Raw genomic sequence first — 20,752 nt, 5'->3', positions numbered from 1 at the left:
CAGGGTGGAATTCTGAGCCAGGTCAGGTCCGCCAAGGCCGGGGCGTGGGGCGGGGCTTCAGGCATGGACTCCTTCCCTGATAGAAGCTGGGTCCACACCACCCTAGTAGGTAGGCTGGTGGAGAGAGAGGCCCCCACGGGGAGGGTCTTTGGAAGCACGAGGCCGAGACCTGCGGGGCCTACATTCCCTCCCCTCTGGAGGGCCCAGGGTGGCGGGGGGCATGGATTGCAGCCCCTTGCAGGGCACCGACAGGGGGGCTCTCGCTGGCTTCCCCCCCACCGCAGGAGATCAGAACGTGGAGTACAAGAAGACCGTCTGGCACAAAGACTGCTTCACCTGCAGCAACTGCAAGCAAGTCATCGGGACTGGAAGCTTCTTCCCTAAAGGGGAGGACTTCTACTGCGTGACTTGCCATGAGACCAAATTTGCCAAGCATTGCGTCAAGTGCAACAAGGTACGTTGTCAAGGGGCTGCTGTTTCTAGAAGCGTTGGACAGTTTGCGGAGCACTTGCACACACACTATCCCATTCCATCCTCACGACAGCCCTGCGACGTGGGAATTATTATTCTCGGTTTGCAGATGAGGAGACTGTGGCAGGAGAAAGTGGCGCCCGGGCCCCGGCCCGCTGTCCGGGGACACATTCACTGTGGAGGCCGCTGGTGGCCCCAGCTCTAGAGGCCTGCCTCTGCCACCTGGTTGGCTGTGCGCGACCTCACGCAGGTGCTCGCCCTCTCTGAGCCTCGGTGTCTTCATCTGGAACCCGGGGATAATAATGGCACCTGCCTCCCATGGCTGTTGTGGCGATTAAATGAGATATTGTATACCAAAGCGCCCAGCACAGTGCCTGGCACATAGTAGGCATTCAACAAAATGGTTGTTGAATCTGAATCCGGTGCTACACTCCCTGGTCTAGGCCATCACATCTGGAGGAATCACTTACCAGGATCAGCCCTGGCATGCCGAGTGCTTTGTGTGTGTTACCTGCTCTAAGAAGCTGGCTGGGCAGCGTTTCACCGCTGTGGAGGACCAGTATTACTGCGTGGATTGCTACAAGAACTTTGTGGCCAAGAAGTGTGCTGGATGCAAGAACCCCATCACTGGTAGGCTAAAGAGTCCTTGCTAAGTCTGCCAGGCTAGGTCTTGCGCATGGTAACCATCTCTCATTTTCCTCCGTCGTCGGTTTCATCCACAAAGGCCCCAGAGAATGTCCTCTCCCCCTGCCATTGTGATCCCGAAGGCCCCCCCCCCAATAGTTTGGATTCTCCCTCAGGCCAGCTTAGCCTTTGCCATACAGAACACCTCCTGACTACTGCTGACTAACGACGCTGCCGGAGTTCACGAGCCTGAGACCCACGGCCACGGCCACGGGCAGGCAGGCACCGTGCGCGCTCACGCGCAGGGAGGGGAGCGGTGAGGTGGGGGGGGGGCGGTCCGGCGGGGCGGGGCAGGGAGAGGCCGGGGGTGGGTGGTGGCAGGGTTGTGGGGGGGTGGAGAGGTGGGGGGAGGGGAAGCTGGCGAGCGGCAAGCTGGGATTAGAGCGCCCCTAGCGGCGGGCTAGCTGAGGGGGCGCTGCGGGCAGCTGCTTTGCGATCAGAGCAGAGCTCATCACTTCATTCCTCATCTCGCGGCCGCGGTCCACGTGCCCTGGGCCCTTTCCCCGCCTCCAATTTTCCCATCTCCCCGGGGAGCCTTGAAATGTACATTTGAGAAGACTTTTGCCATCCTCAGGGAAAAGGACTGTGTCAAGAGTGAGCCACCCAGTCACTAAAGCTAGGAAGCCCCCAGTGTGCCACGGGAAACGCTTGCCTCTCACCCTGTTTCCCAGCGCCAACCTCCGGGGCAGGCATCCGGGTGGAGAGAGGACTTGTCCCTCGTGGGTGGTGGTTCTTTATAGAAAAAATCGAAGCTTAGCAGCTCCTCGAGGCCCGGTAAGTGCACACCCCACGAACAGCCCAAGTTTGCCTCCTGGTGGCCACTTTGATGCCATGGCCCTGATCTAAATCAAAGAAACTGGTTATGCTGGGAGGTCGGTGCGCGTCACAGGGGCAGTAGTGGTGGCAGGGGAGTGTGGGCTCGTGGCCGAGCTCTGGCATCTTCTCAGGTCCTGGAGAGCCGGAGCAGGGTGGCGGCGGCGCACTGAGGGGAGGGGGGCAGTGCGCGGTGCGGGAGGCGGCGGCCGGCGGCGGGGGGGGGGGGGGGGGGGGGGCCGGACCGATGAGGTCCCCGCGTGCTTGTCGGCTCCGTGAACGTGAACAGGCCAGGCGGCGGCCTGCCTCTCGCCCGCACTCAGCCGGCTCCCCTGTTTGCTTTGCTGTCTCCCCAGGGTTTGGTAAAGGCTCCAGTGTGGTGGCCTATGAAGGACAATCCTGGCACGACTACTGCTTCCACTGCAAAAAGTGCTCCGTGAACCTGGCCAACAAGCGCTTTGTTTTCCACGAGGAGCAAGTGTATTGCCCCGACTGTGCCAAAAAGCTGTAAAGTGACAGGGGCTCCTGTCCTGTAAAATGGAATCGAGTCTTGTTCTCTGTGTCCTCGCCCTCTGGCCAGCGCCACCCCCCGGGCCAGAGTGGCCTCTCGCCTCTGAAGTCCTCCTCCTGCCTTTGCCCCCATTCTGCGCTGTCACTCCCACTAGGGCGCACGGTGCTTGCGCTAGGATCTAGCGGCCAAGTACACTTCTCCAGAGCTGCCGTGAGAACACACACACTTAGGTAGACCGACTCTTCTGCATGTTTATCCTAGAGCAGAAAAGTGCTGACCATGTAGCTGCTTAGTGACGCGAGCAAGCGGCGCACCCCACGAAGCCCCTGCCGAGCTGCGTCTCGCGGCTCAGCCGGGACCCGCCATGTCCCCATGTCCCTGGGCCACGTGCGAGTTGCAGCGGCCGCTGCAACTCGGCTGCTCACGTCTTTGGTGAGCAGAAAGCAAACTTAGCGAAATGCATGGTTGAACTTGCTCATCAGAGTCTCTTCTGTTCTTTTGTGCTTTCGAACGACTGATAGGAATTTCCGGAAAGTTAACATTTGAACTTAGCTGTTAAGTAACTCTAAACTGACCTCCCCCCATACTAACTTCCAGTTTCCCTGTGTGGCGTGTTTTCTGAACGTTCCTACTTCAAGCGTGGAACGTGCAGGTGATTTGCAAAGTGTAGGCAGACCCGAGAGAACGAGCCTGTTGCACAGGAACATCGTCACCGCGAATGCTTCTGGAAGCTTAACAGAACTAACCCAGCTGCCCTTTCTCTTTTATTTTTTCAATATTTTTGTTTTAATATGAATAGTAACATAGTTTATGGGTTTGGAGACTTGCATGTCAATATTTTTGCCCCCTCCAGCGTTCCTGCAGTTTTGAAATCCATCCTACAGAAGTAACCCTAACACCTGGGAGGGGTAGCTGAGCAGCCACCGGGACGGTCACTGACCCGACAGGATGTCTCTGAACAGTGATGTAATGTTAGTAGTTGTCTGCTCTTGGTCCCCGTGGTGAAGAGCCCCGTTCAGTCCCTCTTCTTATGACTCTTAAAGGACTGCCCCTCAGAGCTTAGCGGGATCTCTGGGGGCGTGGCGGCCACCCTCCTGGGCCAGCCGGACGCCCTTGTAGTCTCACCTCACCACACTGTCATCAACATTGTTCTAGGACGTAGTATAATGAGACAGTACCACAAGTGAACACATAATGCCAGTGCATACGAACATTCTCGTAGGAGTGGTTAGCGAAGCCGACGCCTCATTTCTGCATTTTGTCATTAGCTATTCTCTAACGTTTCAGTGTATCCTTACAGAAATAAAGCAGCATATAAATAATTGGCCTGGTCTTTTCATTTTGACGCTGGGGTTGTTGTAAGGGGACACGACTGGGGATCCCAGAACCCCAGTGACTGTTTTCCTTCCTTCAAGCACAGACTCCATTCAGTGCAGCATAGAACAGGAATTCCAAGCAAGATAGAACCTGTAAGAGCCCTCGGATGGAGTTAAAAACAACAAAACCCCACTCTGATCCCAAAGAAGCATTTCATAGATGCTCATATCCCTGAAAGAAACGGGGGGTTGGGCGGGGGGAGGCGGGGAGTAGGAAGGGAATGGCAGCTGAAGGCTGCCCTTACCCTGTGCCCCGCGGAGCGCCCGCCGTCAAGGGCTCCCTCCACCCTCGGGCCAGCAGGAGAAACTCGCTCCCCCTTGTGGCCGGCCCGGGGATGGGGCAATGGTCTGATGAGCATCAGGCCGTAGTCACGAAAGCAAAGGGCAGGCCCGCTCTCGTGCTAACATGGACCTGACTGTTAGCAGGGAATCAACCTGTCAGCAAGAGACCACGGGCATTTTTATGAACAGGTGACAGCCCCTTGTGTCTGTCTCCCTAGAGAAATGAGCAGTTAAAACCACGGAAGTGCTGAGTCATCTGGAGCCCCAAGGGAGCAGGGTGGGGTGGGGAATTGGGGTGATCCTCCCACCCGCCCCGCCCCGCCTCCCAAGGGAGCTGGCCGGGTTATGGAGACTGCGGTAAGGGGCAGAGCCCAGAGGAGACAAGTCTGGCGTGGAGTGGGGACTTCCTTCAGGGACCCAGTGGAGGGAGGGTCCTTATTCTCACCAAGCTGGTGTTTGGACCCCCAGTGCACTGACCGCTCCCAGCCCCTTCCCTTCCTAACTTCTCTCATCTGCCCTAGCTTCTACACTCATCTTCCATCCTGTGTCACCCTTTGGCCTTCCTATCCCCCTTGGTCTGCAAAACTCCAGCCCACGCCAGGGCCGGGGTCCGCTGCAAAAAGATTTTATTTAATTGAGAGAGCAAGCACCCGAGCAGGTGAGGTAGGGGAGGGAGGGACAAAGGGAGAGGCAGACTCCCCAATGAGCAGGGAGCCCAGGATCATGACCTGAGCCCAAAGCAGCCACTTCACTGAACACCCCACGTGCCCCGGAGAAAAATACTTTATGACCACTGGCCTCCTGAAGAAGCCAAGAGCCACCACTGGAGAGAGTAACAAGCCCTGAAACAGGCACAGAATTTGAAGATCTGCACCTCTGTGCCCCCTGGGTGACTGAGGGGGGACAGCAGAGGGTCCGCTCACCTTTTACTGAACCCACCACTTGCCGCCACTCACAGCCTGGTTAACAATTAGGGCCACCTTCACACCAGCAGCAGAAAGGGTTTTATGATTAGAATGAAAAAGAAGGGGCGCCTGGGTGGCTCAGTGGGTTAAGCCTCTGCATTCGGCTCAAGCCATGATCTCAGGGTCCTGGGATCGAGCCCCGCATCGGGCTCTCTGCTCAGCAGGGAGCCTGCTTCCTCCTCTCTCTCTCTGCCTGCCTCTCTGCCTACTTGTGATCTCTCTCTGATAAATAAATAAAATCAATCTTAAAAAAAAGAATGATAAAAGGAAACTTGCTTTATCTGCAAAGTTTATTTCACAGAGCACACATACAAACATGGGTATAACAGTGTTTCAACATGTGACGTTTGTGCAGAAAAATACCAGAAACTCTGTCGGGATGATTGTCTCTGCCTTCTACACAAAAGAGCTAGTGTATAAAAATAGTTTTCAAATCTAAGCCACCAAGTTCTACCCCATAACAATGGTACAGTACTCTGAATGCCCAAGAATTAAAGAATCAGAAAGAATCCCTTCCTTTTACTGATCCAAGGCTGATGGCTAGAAAGAAACACAGGCTTGCTTGAAACTTGCTTGAAACTCACTGTGACTCGCCAGCAAACTCATTAGCAGTACGACTATCCCGCATTCAAGTTTTAATTGAGGGCGTGTGTAAGCAGAATTTGACAGATTTCAGGAAACCTATTCTGCATGCGTGCGGGACGTGTGTGCTCAAGTGTGTATGCACATGCGTATGTGTGCGTGTGCGCACACCTATCTGTCGCGGAGACCAAAGAATGGCACCGCTCCTGTGCTCACATGCAGCCAGCGGCTAAGGGCAAGGCAAGCAGCTCTGGTCCCTACATCCCAAGGCTGAGTGTGTAAACAAAGTGCAGGCCTGGCAGGCACAAGGACAAAAGACGACCTACGGCGAACAGCTGGGAGCACGACACGTGCCCTGCCGGACGGCAGCACGGCAGCCCGTACGGTCTTCGGTACAACAGAAAACACTGCACGGTTTTGGAAATTAATCCCCAAGGTGCACTTCAAAAAAGGTAACACCGATAAGCACGGAAGGTGCCAACACTGTCCTGAGGGCACTTTCTAGGACCCGGAGCATTTGGGGGGTGCCAGGGCCTGTGCACTCAGGTGATGGCAGAGTTAAGAACATCCAAACATAACGGTAACATGTGACCTACTGTATTTTGCAACCTCCTGCTTGTTTATTAGAAACAACCCAGCAAAGCTCTTAGGAGCAATCCTGAACCCCTCGCCCACCCCATACGGTCTCTATGAGATCAAACATCTGCTCTGCAATTTCTAAAGTACTGTAACTACTAAACAGAATAAGCAGTATTTTAAGAGAGAAAAATTCCTCTTCAGTTTAGAAACTTAAAGAGGGACCACTTCCGAAAGGCACTCCTGCTGTGCACTCACACACCCCGGCTGGAAAACAAGAATGAGACAGCAGAGGTTTTTACAGGCAAACGAAAATGACTCTTTACTCAGAACCCCTGATGTTGTTAAGAGTCAAGATGATATTGTGCATCTTCTGAGATGATACACATTAAGGCGTCTGTCTGTTGTGTTCCCTGTTTCTGATGGTCATTTTAGTGGTGAGGTTCAAGTCAGAGGCTGAAAAATTAGGGTGTCTGGAAGATCCAGAGATGATGATTTCTCTTCTGGGCTGCACGAAGTTTACATATCTGACCGGAGGGAAAAAGAAAAAGAACAGTAGAGCAGATGCCGGTCACGCTGCTGCTGGGCCCCAGCCTCTCTTCGTGGTGGGTCCAGGACCTTTGGCAACCCCCTCCCCGACCCATCGTTCCTGACACACAGTGCCCCCAGGATCCCAACCCCCAAACAGGCCCAAGTTGCCTCTCAATTGCAAAAAAAAAAAAAAAAAAAGCTTCTTAAAGGAAAGAAAAGGAAAGGCCTTTTGGTTTTGGGAAATCAGGTTGAGAGACTAAGTCCAAAGGGCTGACAAACCTTGCGCCCTACATGATTATTTATCTGCATGCTGTAAAGCAGCTGGTGTACCAGGGGCACTGACGAGAACCTACTTTGTGTATCTGTTAGGAACGGCAGGGCATCAGAGCTAGAATCAAGCCCTTTATGCTCTCAAAGCCAACCCAGTGGAAGACCCTTTGATATCCACCTTAGCCTTCAGACCCACCATCGTCTCCCTACTTGCCTCAAAGTTACAGGGTGCCAAGAAGGCCTGGGAAGAGCCAGAAGTAGGAGAGTTCATGGCCAACTGCCTTTCAAGCAAGGTAAAGACAGGAGGAGGCCTTACCCGATGAAGCAGGAACAGAATTGATTTTCTTGTCGTCTAAAGGCAACGGGGGACTCTGGTGGAATGTCATGGAACCTTTCAGATGGTATTTTCGGCTATCAGGAGGGGTACTGGACATAAGGGACTCTGCCTCATTTCTGATGTCAATAATTTTGTCACAGATCCACTCCTGTGCCTCTGGGTCTAAACTCTTGGAAGGTCCCACGGTGCTACAGGTTTCACTTGCCTTTCTGGTATTGGCCGCACGGCTAGTCATTCTTTTGGTGGGCGATCTGGAAAAGAGATGCTTAGGTTAGAACCCTGACTATCCCAAAGCCAGGGTTTTGTCCTGAAAGAAGCTTTATCCTTAAATGAAGGATAAGTAACTTAGGATAAGTAACTTATCCTTCAGAATCCTAGCAAGGGAAAGCGGGAAGAGACCCTGGAAATCACAGAACACACTGGTTTCCAAATTGTGTCCTGCCAAGTCCCAGGGTTCAGCAAACACTAAGCAAGGCCAAGGAGCAGCTGAGCACACAGGCCTGCAGAAGCCCCATCCCCCACTTCACGTGGACCTAGGACGTGGCCAGAACCATGGAGTGAAGACAGACCGGCTCTCCCGGCTCCAGGGCTCAGTCCAGCCCATCACTAAGCCTCTTGGCCCCTTGTGTTCACGCTGGCCTTGGAGGCGCGTGTCTTTTAAGATTTTATTTATTTGACACAGAAACAGAGCGAGAGAGGGAACACAAGCAGTGGGGAGTGAGAGAGGGAGAAGCAGGCTTCCTGGGATCATGAGCTGCGCCAGAAGGCGGATGCTTCATGACTGAGCCACCCAGGCACCCCAGGCTCACCTCTTCTTAGGCAATCCCCAGGGAGCCTTCCTGAGAATCTACTGCCACTCTCCCAACCTAACTCCTGCCCTCAGTTTCCCCACATGTAAAACGACATCCACACCCGAAGTCAGAGCTGCAACGAGCATCGGAACAGGCAACATCAAACATGGTATGCGGCAGTCACTCAGTGCCCCCCTCCCAGATCTTAGGAGCAACACCAGTGTGCACAAAAGCACAGCTTAGGGCCGGATGTATCTGGTTTGAATGTGGGCTCTGCCTTATCACAATGGGATGTTGGGCAAATAAGGCCCCTCGACTCTCCGTGCCTCAGTTTCCTCGTCTGTAAAAGTGAAGATGATAGCCCTTACCTAGCAAGGCTGCTGTGGGGATCAATTTACTTCTGGAAGTACTTGACACAGTGCTTAGTAAAAACTTAAGCGCTCAGTCAGTAATCTTGTGTGTGACTCCCACCAAGTTTATTCTGAGAAGCTTTTGCTGAGTGACTCACCTGGTACCCTTTGCCTGCGCCAAAGGGTCTTTCGCACTTTTTTGTCTGGAGTTTTTCATGTCGCCATTAAAAAATGTTTTTGTCTCTCTACGGACTTGGCCAGAAGTGGCGTCTAAAAACACCAGCTTGGGAGTGTTCTTCTTCATGTTTTTAAAATGTGTTTTGAGTTTTGTGGATGAATCCATGCCATTTATAAAGGCTTGGAAAACAAAAGGAAGAAGATTAAAACTGGAGTTTCGACAATGAAGGCAACAGAAGGTGAAGGCTGTGATGGTGGCGCGTCGGGGCACAGTGGCCGCCTACAGGCAAGGGGGGGCCATGCGGCAGGATGCTGGGGTGCAGGGTGCCGCCCGGCGCACAGGCCTGCTCGGGCCTCAAAGCACAAAGGAGCCACCTCTGAGGAACCTGCCTCCTTCCTCTGCCAGCAAGAGTAGGGAGGCGGGAGGGTAGCGGGCAGCAGGCTTCTCTTACCCCTCCTCCTGCCCAGGCACTTGGCCAATCCCGCCTCCTTTCACCCTCGATTCCAGGGCTGCCTCCTCCGTGCCCCTGGGCCCCGCTCTGACTCTCTATTCTCACCGCGCTCGGGCCAAGCCGCCGCGGCACTATCACCGTGTGCCTGTTTTGCCACGGGCTGCCCTGAGGCTAGGTCTCCTCCTCCCTGTATCCCAGCTAGCCCAGGAGAGAGAAATGCATGTTCGTTTCCGCTTGTGGGATTAAAGAGTGCCTAGTTCTGCTGCCATGCGGCGGTGCCTACCCGTGAGGGACTCGGCCGCACATCTCAGGGGGTTCTCAGGTCATGACAGGTGTGACGTTTCTCTCCAGGAGGTGCACAGCGGCATTCCTCCTGTGGTTAATCACGGATGCCGTCCAAGGCTGGGAGCCACGAGACGCTCGTTAAGCCTCGCGTTCGGGTAAGAGCTACTACCTGCAGCCTGACGGCACAAGCGCCACCCGACTAACGGACGCCACGGCGGCAGGCTTTCCCGAGTGGTCTACGCGCCAGGTACTATTCTCAGCACGACATGGATCAGCCTCTCCCAATGGGCTGCCTGCTGCTCCCCTAGGAGGACCACATTCGCTTCCCCTTTTTCAGGTAGGAAAACTGAGTACAGAGAGGTTCGGGAAGTTGCCCACAGCCACACAGCTCAGAAGCAGAGGAGCCCCTAGATGAACCCAGATAGTCCAACTCCTACACAGTGACTAACAAAATTCACAAGGCAAGCAAACCTGATGGACGCAGGTCATCAAACGAATTGTCATCACTTTCGGACTCATCCTCATCGTCTGCCTCGTCCTCCTCGTACGTGTTATCGACAAATGGTTCTGCAGCCTAGGATGAGAAAAGAAGTCAGGATTACATCTAATATTCTGTCAGCCTGACTTGCCTATTTCAGAGAGAAGAGGTTTCATGCTGGACTGATTGATGGCTATTTTTCATCATTTCAATTAAAAAGTCTAATGTCTTGGGCCCAAAGACGACAGGGAACAGAAGAGCTGGCCCTAGTTGTGTCTTTCGGTTAGGGAAAGACACTCAGGAATGAAAGACTTCCCCAAGTGGGAGCCAAGGGGGCCATGGCTCTAGGTTGGGATGCAGGGTCCGGACTAAGCTAAGGTAGGGCCAAATGATGGAACAGCTAAAAAAATATTCTTGGCTGTCTCTTAAGGGGAAACTTCCCAGGCCAGCAGGCTAACTGATCTTTCAGATGGTGACTCGCTGCACTTTCCAGAAAGGACATTTGTATTCTACAGTGCCACGATATGAATGACCACACTGGGGAACTGGAAAGAGCTAAAATACCAGTGTGGTAGGACAAAGGGTAAAGGGCACAGAATTTGGAGGGAAAAGGCCTTAGAGGCATCTGATGCCTCAAAAGACAGGATGCTGGGGTAAGCAAATACTTGTGAGAGCAACCCCAAAAGCACTTACCATAAAGGAAAAAACTGAATCTGAATTCATGAAAATGAACGTCTGTTCATCAAAAAGCATTATGAGAGTATGAGGCAAATTAGAGCAATACCTACACATGCACAGAAGCAGAGGAGGTAAAAACTACACGACAGTAAGCAGCAAGCCGGTGAATGGAAACATGGACGAAGGACTTGACAAGGCACTTCACCAAAGCAGATCTCCAAATGGCCAAAAAGTAGATGAAAAGGCACTCGAGTTCATTAATCATCAAAAACTACCAATCAGCTCGGTAGTGTGCAAATTAAGAACTTCTGTGCAGCAGGAGGCCACGCCTTAAGACAGGCCGTGAACGGGCAGAGGACACATGCAGCACAAACGAGCAGGAAAGTAGGAGCATCCAGAACAGGGGAAGAACCACAAGTCAGTGAGAGAAAGACAGTATCAGCCCAAAGGCTCTGGGCACAGACCCGAACAAGCATCTCGCACAAGAGAAAGCAGGACAGCTCGTTAAGGACAGAACGTGCTCCACCTCCCATAATGAGGGACACGCACGCGTGATGCTCGCGTTACCGCCAGACTGGCCGAAAGGCGGCAAGCAGCTGAAGCAACAGGACTTCTTACGCACTGCTGGTGGGGACACATAGACTACCTTTGCGGTATTCGAATCTGTCTTTCTTGTCCGCTTCATAATCTCCTCAATTCTCTATTTAAAGGAAAATAAAAATTCAAACGTGAAAACAGATTAAAAACAAACCAACAGTCCCGAGGAAGTTGATTACTTCCATTTTCCACAAGCAGACACACCAGAACTGGTCCCAAGCCACAGCTTTCACCACTTTGAGAGCTCAGGGCGGCCGCCAGGGGCTCTCCCAATCCCAACGTCAGTCACCCTGAAAACATCTGGAGGGATAGCAGCCGAACTAGCCGTCTTAACCCAGAAATCCAATTACCTTTCACTCCTCATTTTGTAGACTCAGAAATTCATGACTTAAAAGCACATACTGCGAGCCAGTTAGGACTTTTTAATGTTTTAGTCTGAACAGATCATGACTGAAGCGGATAGTAACAAAAAGAATGCACCCCAATGATGTAACATTGTCAGAAGGCTGAGGCTGCAAAGAGCACACACACGAGGGAAAGAATTTCCTCCCTGGTGCACACCTGGCCTCCTCAGGGTGAGCCACTCCCAACAGACAGACAGGCCTTGCAGCCTGGACTGGGGCCTCCTGGTCCCAGACGAGCCAAACAGAGTTGCACAAAGTGAGGTCCCACGTGACAAACAGACTACACCTCGGCCTCTGAGAGATGCCTGCACCTGGTGCTCCCTCCCACTCAGCTGCTACGGTTTCCAGCCCAGTCCAGAAGACACTAGCTCCCACCAACCCCTCCCGGGACCAGAGTGATTCTGCTCAAAGGAGCTTTGTTCCCAAAGGTTTGTGATACCGCTGTGTCACTGTACTGGTCATCAGTGGTCTGCCACGGAGAGGTCAGGTCAGCAAGAGGAGACCCTTCTACATAGGAAGGGTGAGATCCTTGGATAAGGAAGAAGAGAGCCGCAGCGGGAAAACCACCAGAGGCTAACATACCACTTACTTGTGATTTTGAAGAACATGTTTTGGTATCATGTGCCCAACATTGTTTTCGAAAAGAACCAAACTCCCAAAACAGAAACAGTACCTTTTTTCTCTCTAATCTCTCCTGCAAATTCTGTAACATAATTCTCTCCTGTTCCTTCTTGCGTTTGTCAGCCTCCTCCTGAGCTTTTATTTTGGCGTCCCCTTTCTAGAAAATTTGCATAAAAATACCACTTACTCTCAATATACAAGTGATAACTGAGAACAACAGCTGAGAAAGTTAAACAGTTAAAGGTTATCCAGCATAAAAGAATGTAACCTTCTGATTGACAAGTACCTATACACACAACATTCATGAATTCTGACTTTTCAAAACATCAGCTAAAAATGCACAAAACCAGGCTAACCATCGTCTTGAAGATTTAGAAGCCATGTCTGTCCCTTCCAGGACCTCAGGGTCACCATTCCAGCACCGTGGTTATCAGGCCACTATGGTCCCCAAATCAGCAATTATACAGCTATCCATTAACACAGCAACAGGAGCCAAAAGTCTCACACCTTTCGAAAGCATGGAGAGGATCCTTAAAGACAGCTTCCCGGGGAATGCAAATGCACACAACCGCTTATGCGACACACAACTGATTCTATTAAGTGATACACTAAAACTGGAATATTAAGTAGGCTGTGTTAGCAATTCAAAGTGAGTGTACAGTCTGAGCTCAGTTTGTGGACTTATTCACCAGAGGATTTGAATTTGCATGGGTGAGACACTCTTACTGGGGAACTGGAGGACTTTAAAGTTTTGGAGGCACTCATAATTTTTATCGTCTCTGTTGGGGGGTATGTGGAGTGCAGCTGTGAGTGCCACAGAGTGCAGGACTGGGAAAACTCACGTAGCACACTTAATCTGTGCGAGCAATGGGACTTCCTGAAACCGAGTTGCAATGCTATTTATCTAGACAAAATTAAAAAACTAATAATTTATAATTTTCAGCTTTCTGCTTCTGTTTCACTTGAAAGATATTCTAGAATTTTGCCAAGGGTAGCTGGGAATGACTTGTAGTGGCCCCGGGTAGCAGCTAGATGATAATGGAAAAACACAGCCACACAAGGCTGCATCTGTTCATCATCTTTATGGGGGAAAACAGATTTTTGCCTTGGGTTTTAAATGAATTTCAGAATCTGGTCCTCAACCTCTTATAAAGTGGAGAGCCAGCAAACCTGTAGTAACACTTTCTGGTCTTCTAGATCTGGAGATCCTTCCTTCATTTCCTTCTGTTGTTGCCCATCTTCCAGTTTCGCGAATTCTTCTCGTTGGACTTCCGCTGCTTTCTCTGCTGCGTCCTTCGGTTTGCTAATAACACAGCACATTCAAACAACTCTTAGCATTTGTCTCAGTCTCTACCATATACAGCTGACAGTAATACGCGCATTTTTTTAAAGATTTTATTTTATTTATTTGAGAGAGAGAGAGAATGAGCGAGGAGAAGGTCAGAGAGCGAAGCAGACTCCCCATGGAGCTGGGAGCCCGATGCGGGACTCGATCCCGGGACTGCAGGATCACGACCTGAGCCGAAGGCAGTCGTCCAACCAACTGAGCCACCCAGGCGTCCCATTATGCGCATTTTTAAGTCATCTTAAAGTCCAACATGTGGCTCAAACTCCCGACCCCGAGATCAAGAGTCACATGGTGCCCCAACTGAGGCAGCCAGTCTATTCTAGAGGCTGCACACACGCACGCATGAGGTGGGGGGGCAGAGGGAGAGGGAGAGAGAGAATCCCAAGCAGGCTCCACACTCAGCACAGAGCCCAACCTGAGGCTGAGATATGACTTGAGTTGAAACCAGGAGTCACTCAACCGACTGAGCCACCAAGGCACCCCAATTTTACCATTTTTAAATGGGGGAAACTAGCAGGGCTTTTAAAAATGTTAAATGAGCTGTTTACACGAAGCAATGATGTTCTTCAAGTTAACATGTTATTTTTGTTATTCACAACATCCCTTTCTTTCCAAACCCACATAAAGAGTACTGAAAGCACGTGACTGCGTTTCAAATACTTACTACTTCCAAACGACCTCAGGACTGTAGCTATTCTGTGCAGGCTGTGGACAGAGATTTATATTCCAGGGCCCTAAGTCAAGTGAGCTCAAGACTGACGGTCAAGAAACCTTGAGATGGAGTTAGAATGAACTCAAGTGTACACGAGGTTTGCTGCCCCAGGAAAGCATTTCGGCAAGGCCTGGTGAACACTCAGGTATCACAAAAGTCACTGGAAAGTCCTAGCGAAACACGAGGTAGTACACTTTCCAGGTTTACAAAGTCTAAAGTTAAAGACTTCCGAAACAAAGAAAGGGGCTGGCCCCCGTGAATGCCAACAGCCACAGCCTGGCAGGACCACTTGGGTGTTCCTGCCGGCGTGGGACCCTGACCCAAGCGCTGGACTCCTTGCACGTCTTCACGCGTGATGCACGGCTACCAGACTACACCATCTCTCTCTACAAACCAGTGTCCTCTCTGCTGGAGATGCTTCCCACATTTGTTTCGAAGGCAACAAGTCATTTCTGATTCACACTAAAAAGTCAGTCACTCTTTGATTATTTATAATACATCGAACCTGAAGGTACATTTTGACTTTCAAAATCTGGGCCCCGGCCAAGACTGAGAGTACGGAAAGAGTGGATCTGTGCTCACCTCTGTTCCCTTTCCTTTTGTATTCTTTCTTCTCTCTCTCTTTGTTCACGAGCAAGCCGTCGTTTCTCTGCCAAAATTTTTGTTGCCTCCTTGGCATTCATAGTCCCTGGTGTGCTTTTATTACTAGACTCTAGTTGAGATTAACACGTAAAACAGTTAGCTGAGGGAACTTAACACCCTTAAGTCCAATAAAGAGGTGCAAGACAACCAACAACATTAAAAACCCAAACAATAAGCCCATGGTCTAAAATTTATAAGTAATTAGCAACGTATAAGTAAGTGGTTACAACAGAACAGGTTTGGTTCAAAAACCCAACCCGACTCCCAATAACATAAGTAGCAGTTTATCTCTTGTTAACTACTTGCTCCAAATGAAATAATGTACTCCCACTTTGGTTTAGCCGCTTTGAGAGACATCAGACTAAAGTGACCTTCTGGGGGACAAAGATGAAGACACAGTGAATACTGAGGAAGACAAACTTATGCTCAGTCTATATGAAGCATACAAATAACCTGACTAAAGAAAAAAATAAATCCAGCATGCATTTTGAAATTTGTGCGGAATTTTTACTAAATAATTATTGTTTAGATGAACATGGTAATAGTAAACTGTATCTGACTGATCATAAAGTGGCAAACTACATAACCAAAGAAACCAAGACTATCAGTAAAATAAGGAGACCACGCAGAGGCATACTATAATATTTCAGTCCACATAATGACTATTTTAAATAGATCACATATAACAGCAAGGATCTTAAGGAATCAGGAATGAATAATTTGTAATAAAAAGATTATTCCTAGGATTTTAAAAAATCACCGTGGAAATCCTTCAAAAAAGAATTTACTAGTATATTTAAAATGTCATGGTCCACGTATGGAAATGACTGTCAACTCTTTATGGACACCTGCAGGGCCACAAATGGCCAGATGTGCTCTCTCCAAGGATGGACAACACCTTATGGCCATTCACGGAACCATCCGCTATCAGAGCTGGACGGGACCCCAGGGATCACCTAGAGCTCATCCAAGCAGTGCTTTTATTGTTTTTTTTAAGGTTTATTTATTTGAGGGGAGGGCAGGCAGGGGAAGATAGAGAATCCCAAGCAAACTCCATGCCAAGCACAGAGCCTGCCACGGGACTCAATCTCAGGACCAGAGCCCAGACCAAGAATCAGATGCTTAACTGACTATGCCACCCAGGTGGCTCAGTGGGTTAAGGCCTCTGCCTTCGGCTCAGGTCATGATCCTAGGGTCCTGGGATCGAGCCCCGCATCGGGCTCTCTGCTCGGCAGGCAGCCTGCTTTCTCCCCTACCTCTCTGCCTACTTGTGATCTCTGTCTGTCAAATAAATAAATAAAATCTTTAAAAAAAAAATCAGTTCCGAGAGAGGTTTTTCCTAAACAACAAGGGGGTGGGGGTGAGTAAGCAGCTCCGGCAAGGAAAAAAAGAAAACAATGTGCCAATAACTGGTTAAATTCTCTATCAAAAAAAGGCTCACTCACCCCCTAAAGTTCTCAGAAATGGAGAATAAAACAAAGGCAACCACCCCCAAACTACCTAAGATTTTCCATGTTGCCAAAATAGACTTCTTAGTAAAGGAACTTACCCTCAGAGACCATCTGCTTTGGGCTCACAGCCTCAGCGCTGCTAGCAGCTTTGGGCACTCCTTCTCTTTTCTTTCCAAGACTACCCAATGCATTTTGTGCCAACAGGCTACGCTGAACAGGGATTACTTTATAGGAAAGAGAAGACTGAGACTGTTTTGACATGACAGGTGATGGTGATGGCGGGCGATTCTTTTGCATTTGCCTGCTGGGAAAAAGTAACCATTAATGGGGGAAATCTGGTCCAGTTTTTTAATAGATATGTGCTAATTAAGTTTATAAAGTGTCATTTCATAAATATAATGTCTTGATATTATAAGATAATATTTTATGATGGGGTAAATCCATTTTAAAAGTTTTTTTCTCTTTACGATACATACTACATTATTTCATTTATGAAACACTGATGTGAAATTTGTCAGCTGCAAATAAACTTACTTAATACTGATGGGAGAAGGTGGACGCCACCCGCTTGCAGGAGATGACGGCCATTTATAACACGGTATATGCGATGGTGGGCGCTTCTTGGTAGCAGGGTTTGAAGCCTGTTTGTCCATTTCTGATTTCTGAACAAAGCATATGATCAGATTAATAAATTAGCATTTACCTTACTGCAGCTGGCTTTGACAAAAATACCATGAATATAGTACAATTATAGATCCTTAAACTCCCCATTTTCTTTCAAGCATAACAATTCAGATTACAAAATTCAAGGTCACAGAAATAATTACCTTAAAACATCTTTCACTTCAAAACCTTATTCTATTTCTAAATCCTGATTAAAAGGTTTGCTACACTTCTCAAAAAATTTCTCTTCAGAGTTTAGAGTTCATGTAACAGTTACTCCCTGCTACCAAAAATGAACTAATACTCCAGCTTTGAGGGAAACTGTACAAATATCAGAGAATTTTAAATCATTAAAGTAAATTATCCTGTTTTACTAATTTTTTACAGAATGCTATAAATATTAAGAAGCTGCTTATGGGGGCGCCTGGGTGGCTCAGTGGGTTAAGCTTCTGCCTTCGGCTCTGGTCATGATCTCAGGGTCCTGGGATCGAGCCCCCGCATCGGGCTCTCTGCTCAGCGGGGAGCCTGCTTCCCCCTCTCTCTCTGCCTGCCTCTCTGCCTACTTGTGATCTCTCTCCCTCTGTCAAATAAATAAATAAATCTAAAAAGAAAGAAGTTGCTTATGTTGTGAAACCTGACTTATCATAACCTACACAACTAAATATAGATTTTAATAGAAACATTGTCAATAAAAGGCACTTGACAAACCTGTGGAGAGTCTTTCACTTTCACCTTGGAAGATGCTTCCGCGCCCACCTTGGGGGATGCCTTGGAGGACACTTCCACACTCTCTTTGGGGAATGCTTTCACACTAGCCCCAGGCGATGTGTCCAAACTGGCCTCAGGTGACACTCCCACACTAGACTTGGGAGATGCTTCCACACTGGCCTCAGATGACGCTTCCATGCTCACATCAGGGGATGCATCCATGCTCACCTCAGGAGAGGAGTCTAGGCTCACCTCGGGGGATGGATCCACGCTCACCTCCGGGGACGACGGGTCCACGCTCGCCTCGGGGGACGACGGGTCCACACTCGCCTCGGGGGACACGTCCACACTCCCTTCCGGTGATGTTACCATACTCTCAGGGAGTGCTTCCACACCTGCTTCACACGGTGCTTCCACGCTCCCTTCAGGGGCCACTTCCACGGTCGCTTCGGGGGCCGCTTCCACGGTCGCCTCGGAGGCCGCTTCCACGGTCGCCTCGGGGGCCGCTTCCACGGTGACCTCGGGGGCCGCTTCCACGGTGACCTCGGGGGCCGCTTCCACGGTCGCCTTGGGGGCCGCATCCATGCTCACCTCGGGGGCCACTTCCACGGTCGCCTCGGGGGTTGCTTCCACCTTCACGTGAGGGGCCGCCTCCACGCTCACGTCAGGGGGTGCTTCCACCTTCTCCTGGGGAGGCCCTGCCGCCGCTGCCTTGCGAAGCGCCATGGTATTCTTCAGTTCGTCACTGCTGTGGCTCCGCAAGGGCATGTTTATATACTGGATTAAGGCACTGTGGGTACCTGTGGGTGAACGAGGACAGGATGAGACTGCCTATACACCGAAACCAGAAAAGAAGAAACGCGCCACGTAATAGTACAAGAACAGGAAGAGAAAAAAGAGAGACTATGTGTTCGTTAGTAAATTGCAGGGATTGCCCCACAACATGGAAGTGTCTAGTGAAATGGAACCCACACACCGGACAGAAACATCTCGAAGTTGGTTACTTCAGAAGCACCACCTTTAAGAGGTGTAGTGAAAGCAAAAGTTCACTACAGGCGAAAAGAGGATGCTTCTTCAAAGTTGATGTCTGCAATAAGTCATTTCTCTTTTAATATCACAGTTTTAAATGATTTTTATAACACATAAGATATTCAACACTTTGAAAAAGTAATCTAGAACAACTTCACTAGGGCCAGAGACCTTACCATTTCAAGATCAGGTAAGAAACTCCATATATGGTGATTTAAATGTAAGAAAAGAGCATTCCTCACCCATTCTAAAAACTATAATAAGACATTAATCAGAATGGGCTAGATTTTCAAGGTCTCTTCCGGCTTTAATAATCTAATTTTTTTGCCAGGGCTCCTGGGTGGCTCGGTCATTAAATATCTGCCTTTGGCTCAGGTGGTGATCCTGGGGTCCTGGGATCGAGCCCTGCATTGGGCTCCCTGCTCAGCAGGAGACCTGCTTCTCCCTCTCCCACTCCCCCCCTGCTTGTATTCCCTCTCTCACTCTCCCCCTGTCAAATAAATAAAAATCTCTAAAATAAATAATTTATTTTTGCCTAATAAATGGATAAAAATGGATAAAAAGGAGGAAGAAAGTGGTAATGCCAATGTTGGGAACCAGGCAGCCCCACACTAGTGGTGGGGTGTAGATCTGTATATGCTCCTGACAGGGGGGATTGGGGCAATAAGGCATTAAAAGCCATTAAAAGGACACAGTCTTTGTTCCCACAATTCTACTTCAAGATCTATTCTTAGGAAAAAAATCAGACATGAAAACATGCTCAGCATTATTGATAATACTGAAACAAAACTATAATCCAAATATTCAACAAGAAATTTAGATATCTAAGGCAGGGGCGCCTGGGTGGCTCAGTGGGTTAAAGCCTCTGCCTCCGGCTCAGGTCATGATCTCGGGGTCCTTGGATCGAGCCCCACATCGGGCTTTGTGCTCGGCGGGGAGTCTGCTTCCCCCTCTTTCTCTGCCTGCCTCTTATGCCTACTAGTGATCTTTGTCAAATGAGTGAATCTTTTTAAAAAAAAAAAAGAAGAAAAAAAATACTAAGGCAGTCATTCACAGTAATAAACAATTTCCAGACCTATAAAATAATAAATATATATATACTTTTTTTTTTAAAGATTTTATTTATTTATTTGACAGAGAGAGATCACAAGCAGGCAGAGAGAGAGAGAGAGGAGGAAGCAGGCGCCCTGCTGAGCAGAGAGCCCGATGCGGGACTCGATCCCAGGACCCTGAGATCATGACCTGAGCCGAAGGCAGCGGCTTAACCCACTGAGCCACCCAGGCGCCCCTATATATACTTTTTTAAAAAAGATTTTATTTAGGGCACCTGGGTGGCTCAGTGGGTTAAGCCTCTGCCTTTGGCTCAGGTCATGATCTCAGGGTCCTGGGATTGAGCCCCACATCGGGCTCTCTGCTCAGCAGGGAGCCTGCTTCCCCTTCTCTCTCTCTCTCTGCCTGCCTCTCCGCCTACTTGTGTGTGCGCGAGCTCTCTCTCTCTCTCTCTCTGTCAAATAAATAAATAAATAAATAAATCTTTTAAAAAGTTTTATTTATTTGAGAGAGTGCCTCCACACACAGGCACACAAGGAGAGGGACAGAGAGGGACAGGGACAAAGGAGATTCCCTGCTGAGAGGGGAGCCCAATGCAGGGCTGGATACCAGGACCCAGAGATCATGACTTGTGCCCAAGTCAGATGCTTAACCAACTGAGCCCCCCAGGTGCCCCCATAAAATGGTACATATTGAGTATAGACAAAAGCAAATCAAAAAAACAAAAACAAGTTATAATCCCATTTTGTAAAGAAAACACAAACAAAATATTCAGTTCCCAGTGAGTTACTGAGATAATAAATTATATTTAAAATTTGTGCTACACTAAATATTTATTGCTTGTATAATAAAGAAAAGTAAGTATTTTTTAGCAAGTATTTGGTGGTAGCTTTTATAAGACTTGGTAAATTTGTCACC

General features: G+C 49.4%; 2 protein-coding genes across 12 annotated transcripts in view; one reads left to right on the top strand and one right to left on the bottom strand.

Moving 5' to 3' along the window:
• The window catches only part of FHL1 (four and a half LIM domains 1), a 60,935-nt gene extending 57,134 nt beyond the window's left edge, over nucleotides 1–3,801 (top strand). For 4 of the 6 annotated variants that reach the window (XM_044235151.1, XM_044235149.1, XM_044235150.1 and 1 more), the window contains 4 exons: nucleotides 285–454; nucleotides 915–1,101; nucleotides 1,730–1,929; nucleotides 2,325–3,801. In XM_044235151.1, the coding sequence (XP_044091086.1) occupies nucleotides 285–454; nucleotides 915–1,101; nucleotides 1,730–1,929; nucleotides 2,325–2,408 (641 nt within the window). In that variant the 3' untranslated portion in view covers nucleotides 2,409–3,801. The remainder of the gene's footprint in view (nucleotides 1–284; nucleotides 455–914; nucleotides 1,102–1,729; nucleotides 1,930–2,324) is intronic. The other 2 variants (XM_044235153.1, XM_044235154.1) reach the window with 2 other exon arrangements.
• A 1,573-nt stretch (nucleotides 3,802–5,374) lies between these two features.
• The window catches only part of MAP7D3 (MAP7 domain containing 3), a 30,069-nt gene continuing 14,691 nt past the window's right edge, over nucleotides 5,375–20,752 (bottom strand). For 2 of the 6 annotated variants that reach the window (XM_044234286.1, XM_044234289.1), the window contains 11 exons: nucleotides 17,756–18,555; nucleotides 16,919–17,046; nucleotides 16,483–16,688; nucleotides 14,874–15,003; nucleotides 13,402–13,534; nucleotides 12,284–12,388; nucleotides 11,256–11,309; nucleotides 9,925–10,027; nucleotides 8,698–8,896; nucleotides 7,604–7,649; nucleotides 5,375–6,787 (listed from right to left, as the gene is read on the bottom strand). In XM_044234286.1, the coding sequence (XP_044090221.1) occupies nucleotides 6,725–6,787; nucleotides 7,604–7,649; nucleotides 8,698–8,896; nucleotides 9,925–10,027; nucleotides 11,256–11,309; nucleotides 12,284–12,388; nucleotides 13,402–13,534; nucleotides 14,874–15,003; nucleotides 16,483–16,688; nucleotides 16,919–17,046; nucleotides 17,756–18,555 (1,967 nt within the window). In that variant the 3' untranslated portion in view covers nucleotides 5,375–6,724. The remainder of the gene's footprint in view (nucleotides 6,788–7,603; nucleotides 7,650–8,697; nucleotides 8,897–9,924; nucleotides 10,028–11,255; nucleotides 11,310–12,283; nucleotides 12,389–13,401; nucleotides 13,535–14,873; nucleotides 15,004–16,482; nucleotides 16,689–16,918; nucleotides 17,047–17,755; nucleotides 18,556–20,752) is intronic. The other 4 variants (XM_044234288.1, XM_044234291.1, XM_044234290.1 and 1 more) reach the window with 4 other exon arrangements.

This window comes from Neovison vison, chromosome X (genome assembly GCF_020171115.1).
Source record: "Neovison vison isolate M4711 chromosome X, ASM_NN_V1, whole genome shotgun sequence".
NCBI classification, from domain to species: Eukaryota; Metazoa; Chordata; class Mammalia; order Carnivora; family Mustelidae; genus Neogale; species Neogale vison.
Note: the sequence above shows the minus strand (reverse complement) of the source record. Positions and strands in the feature narration are given on the sequence as shown.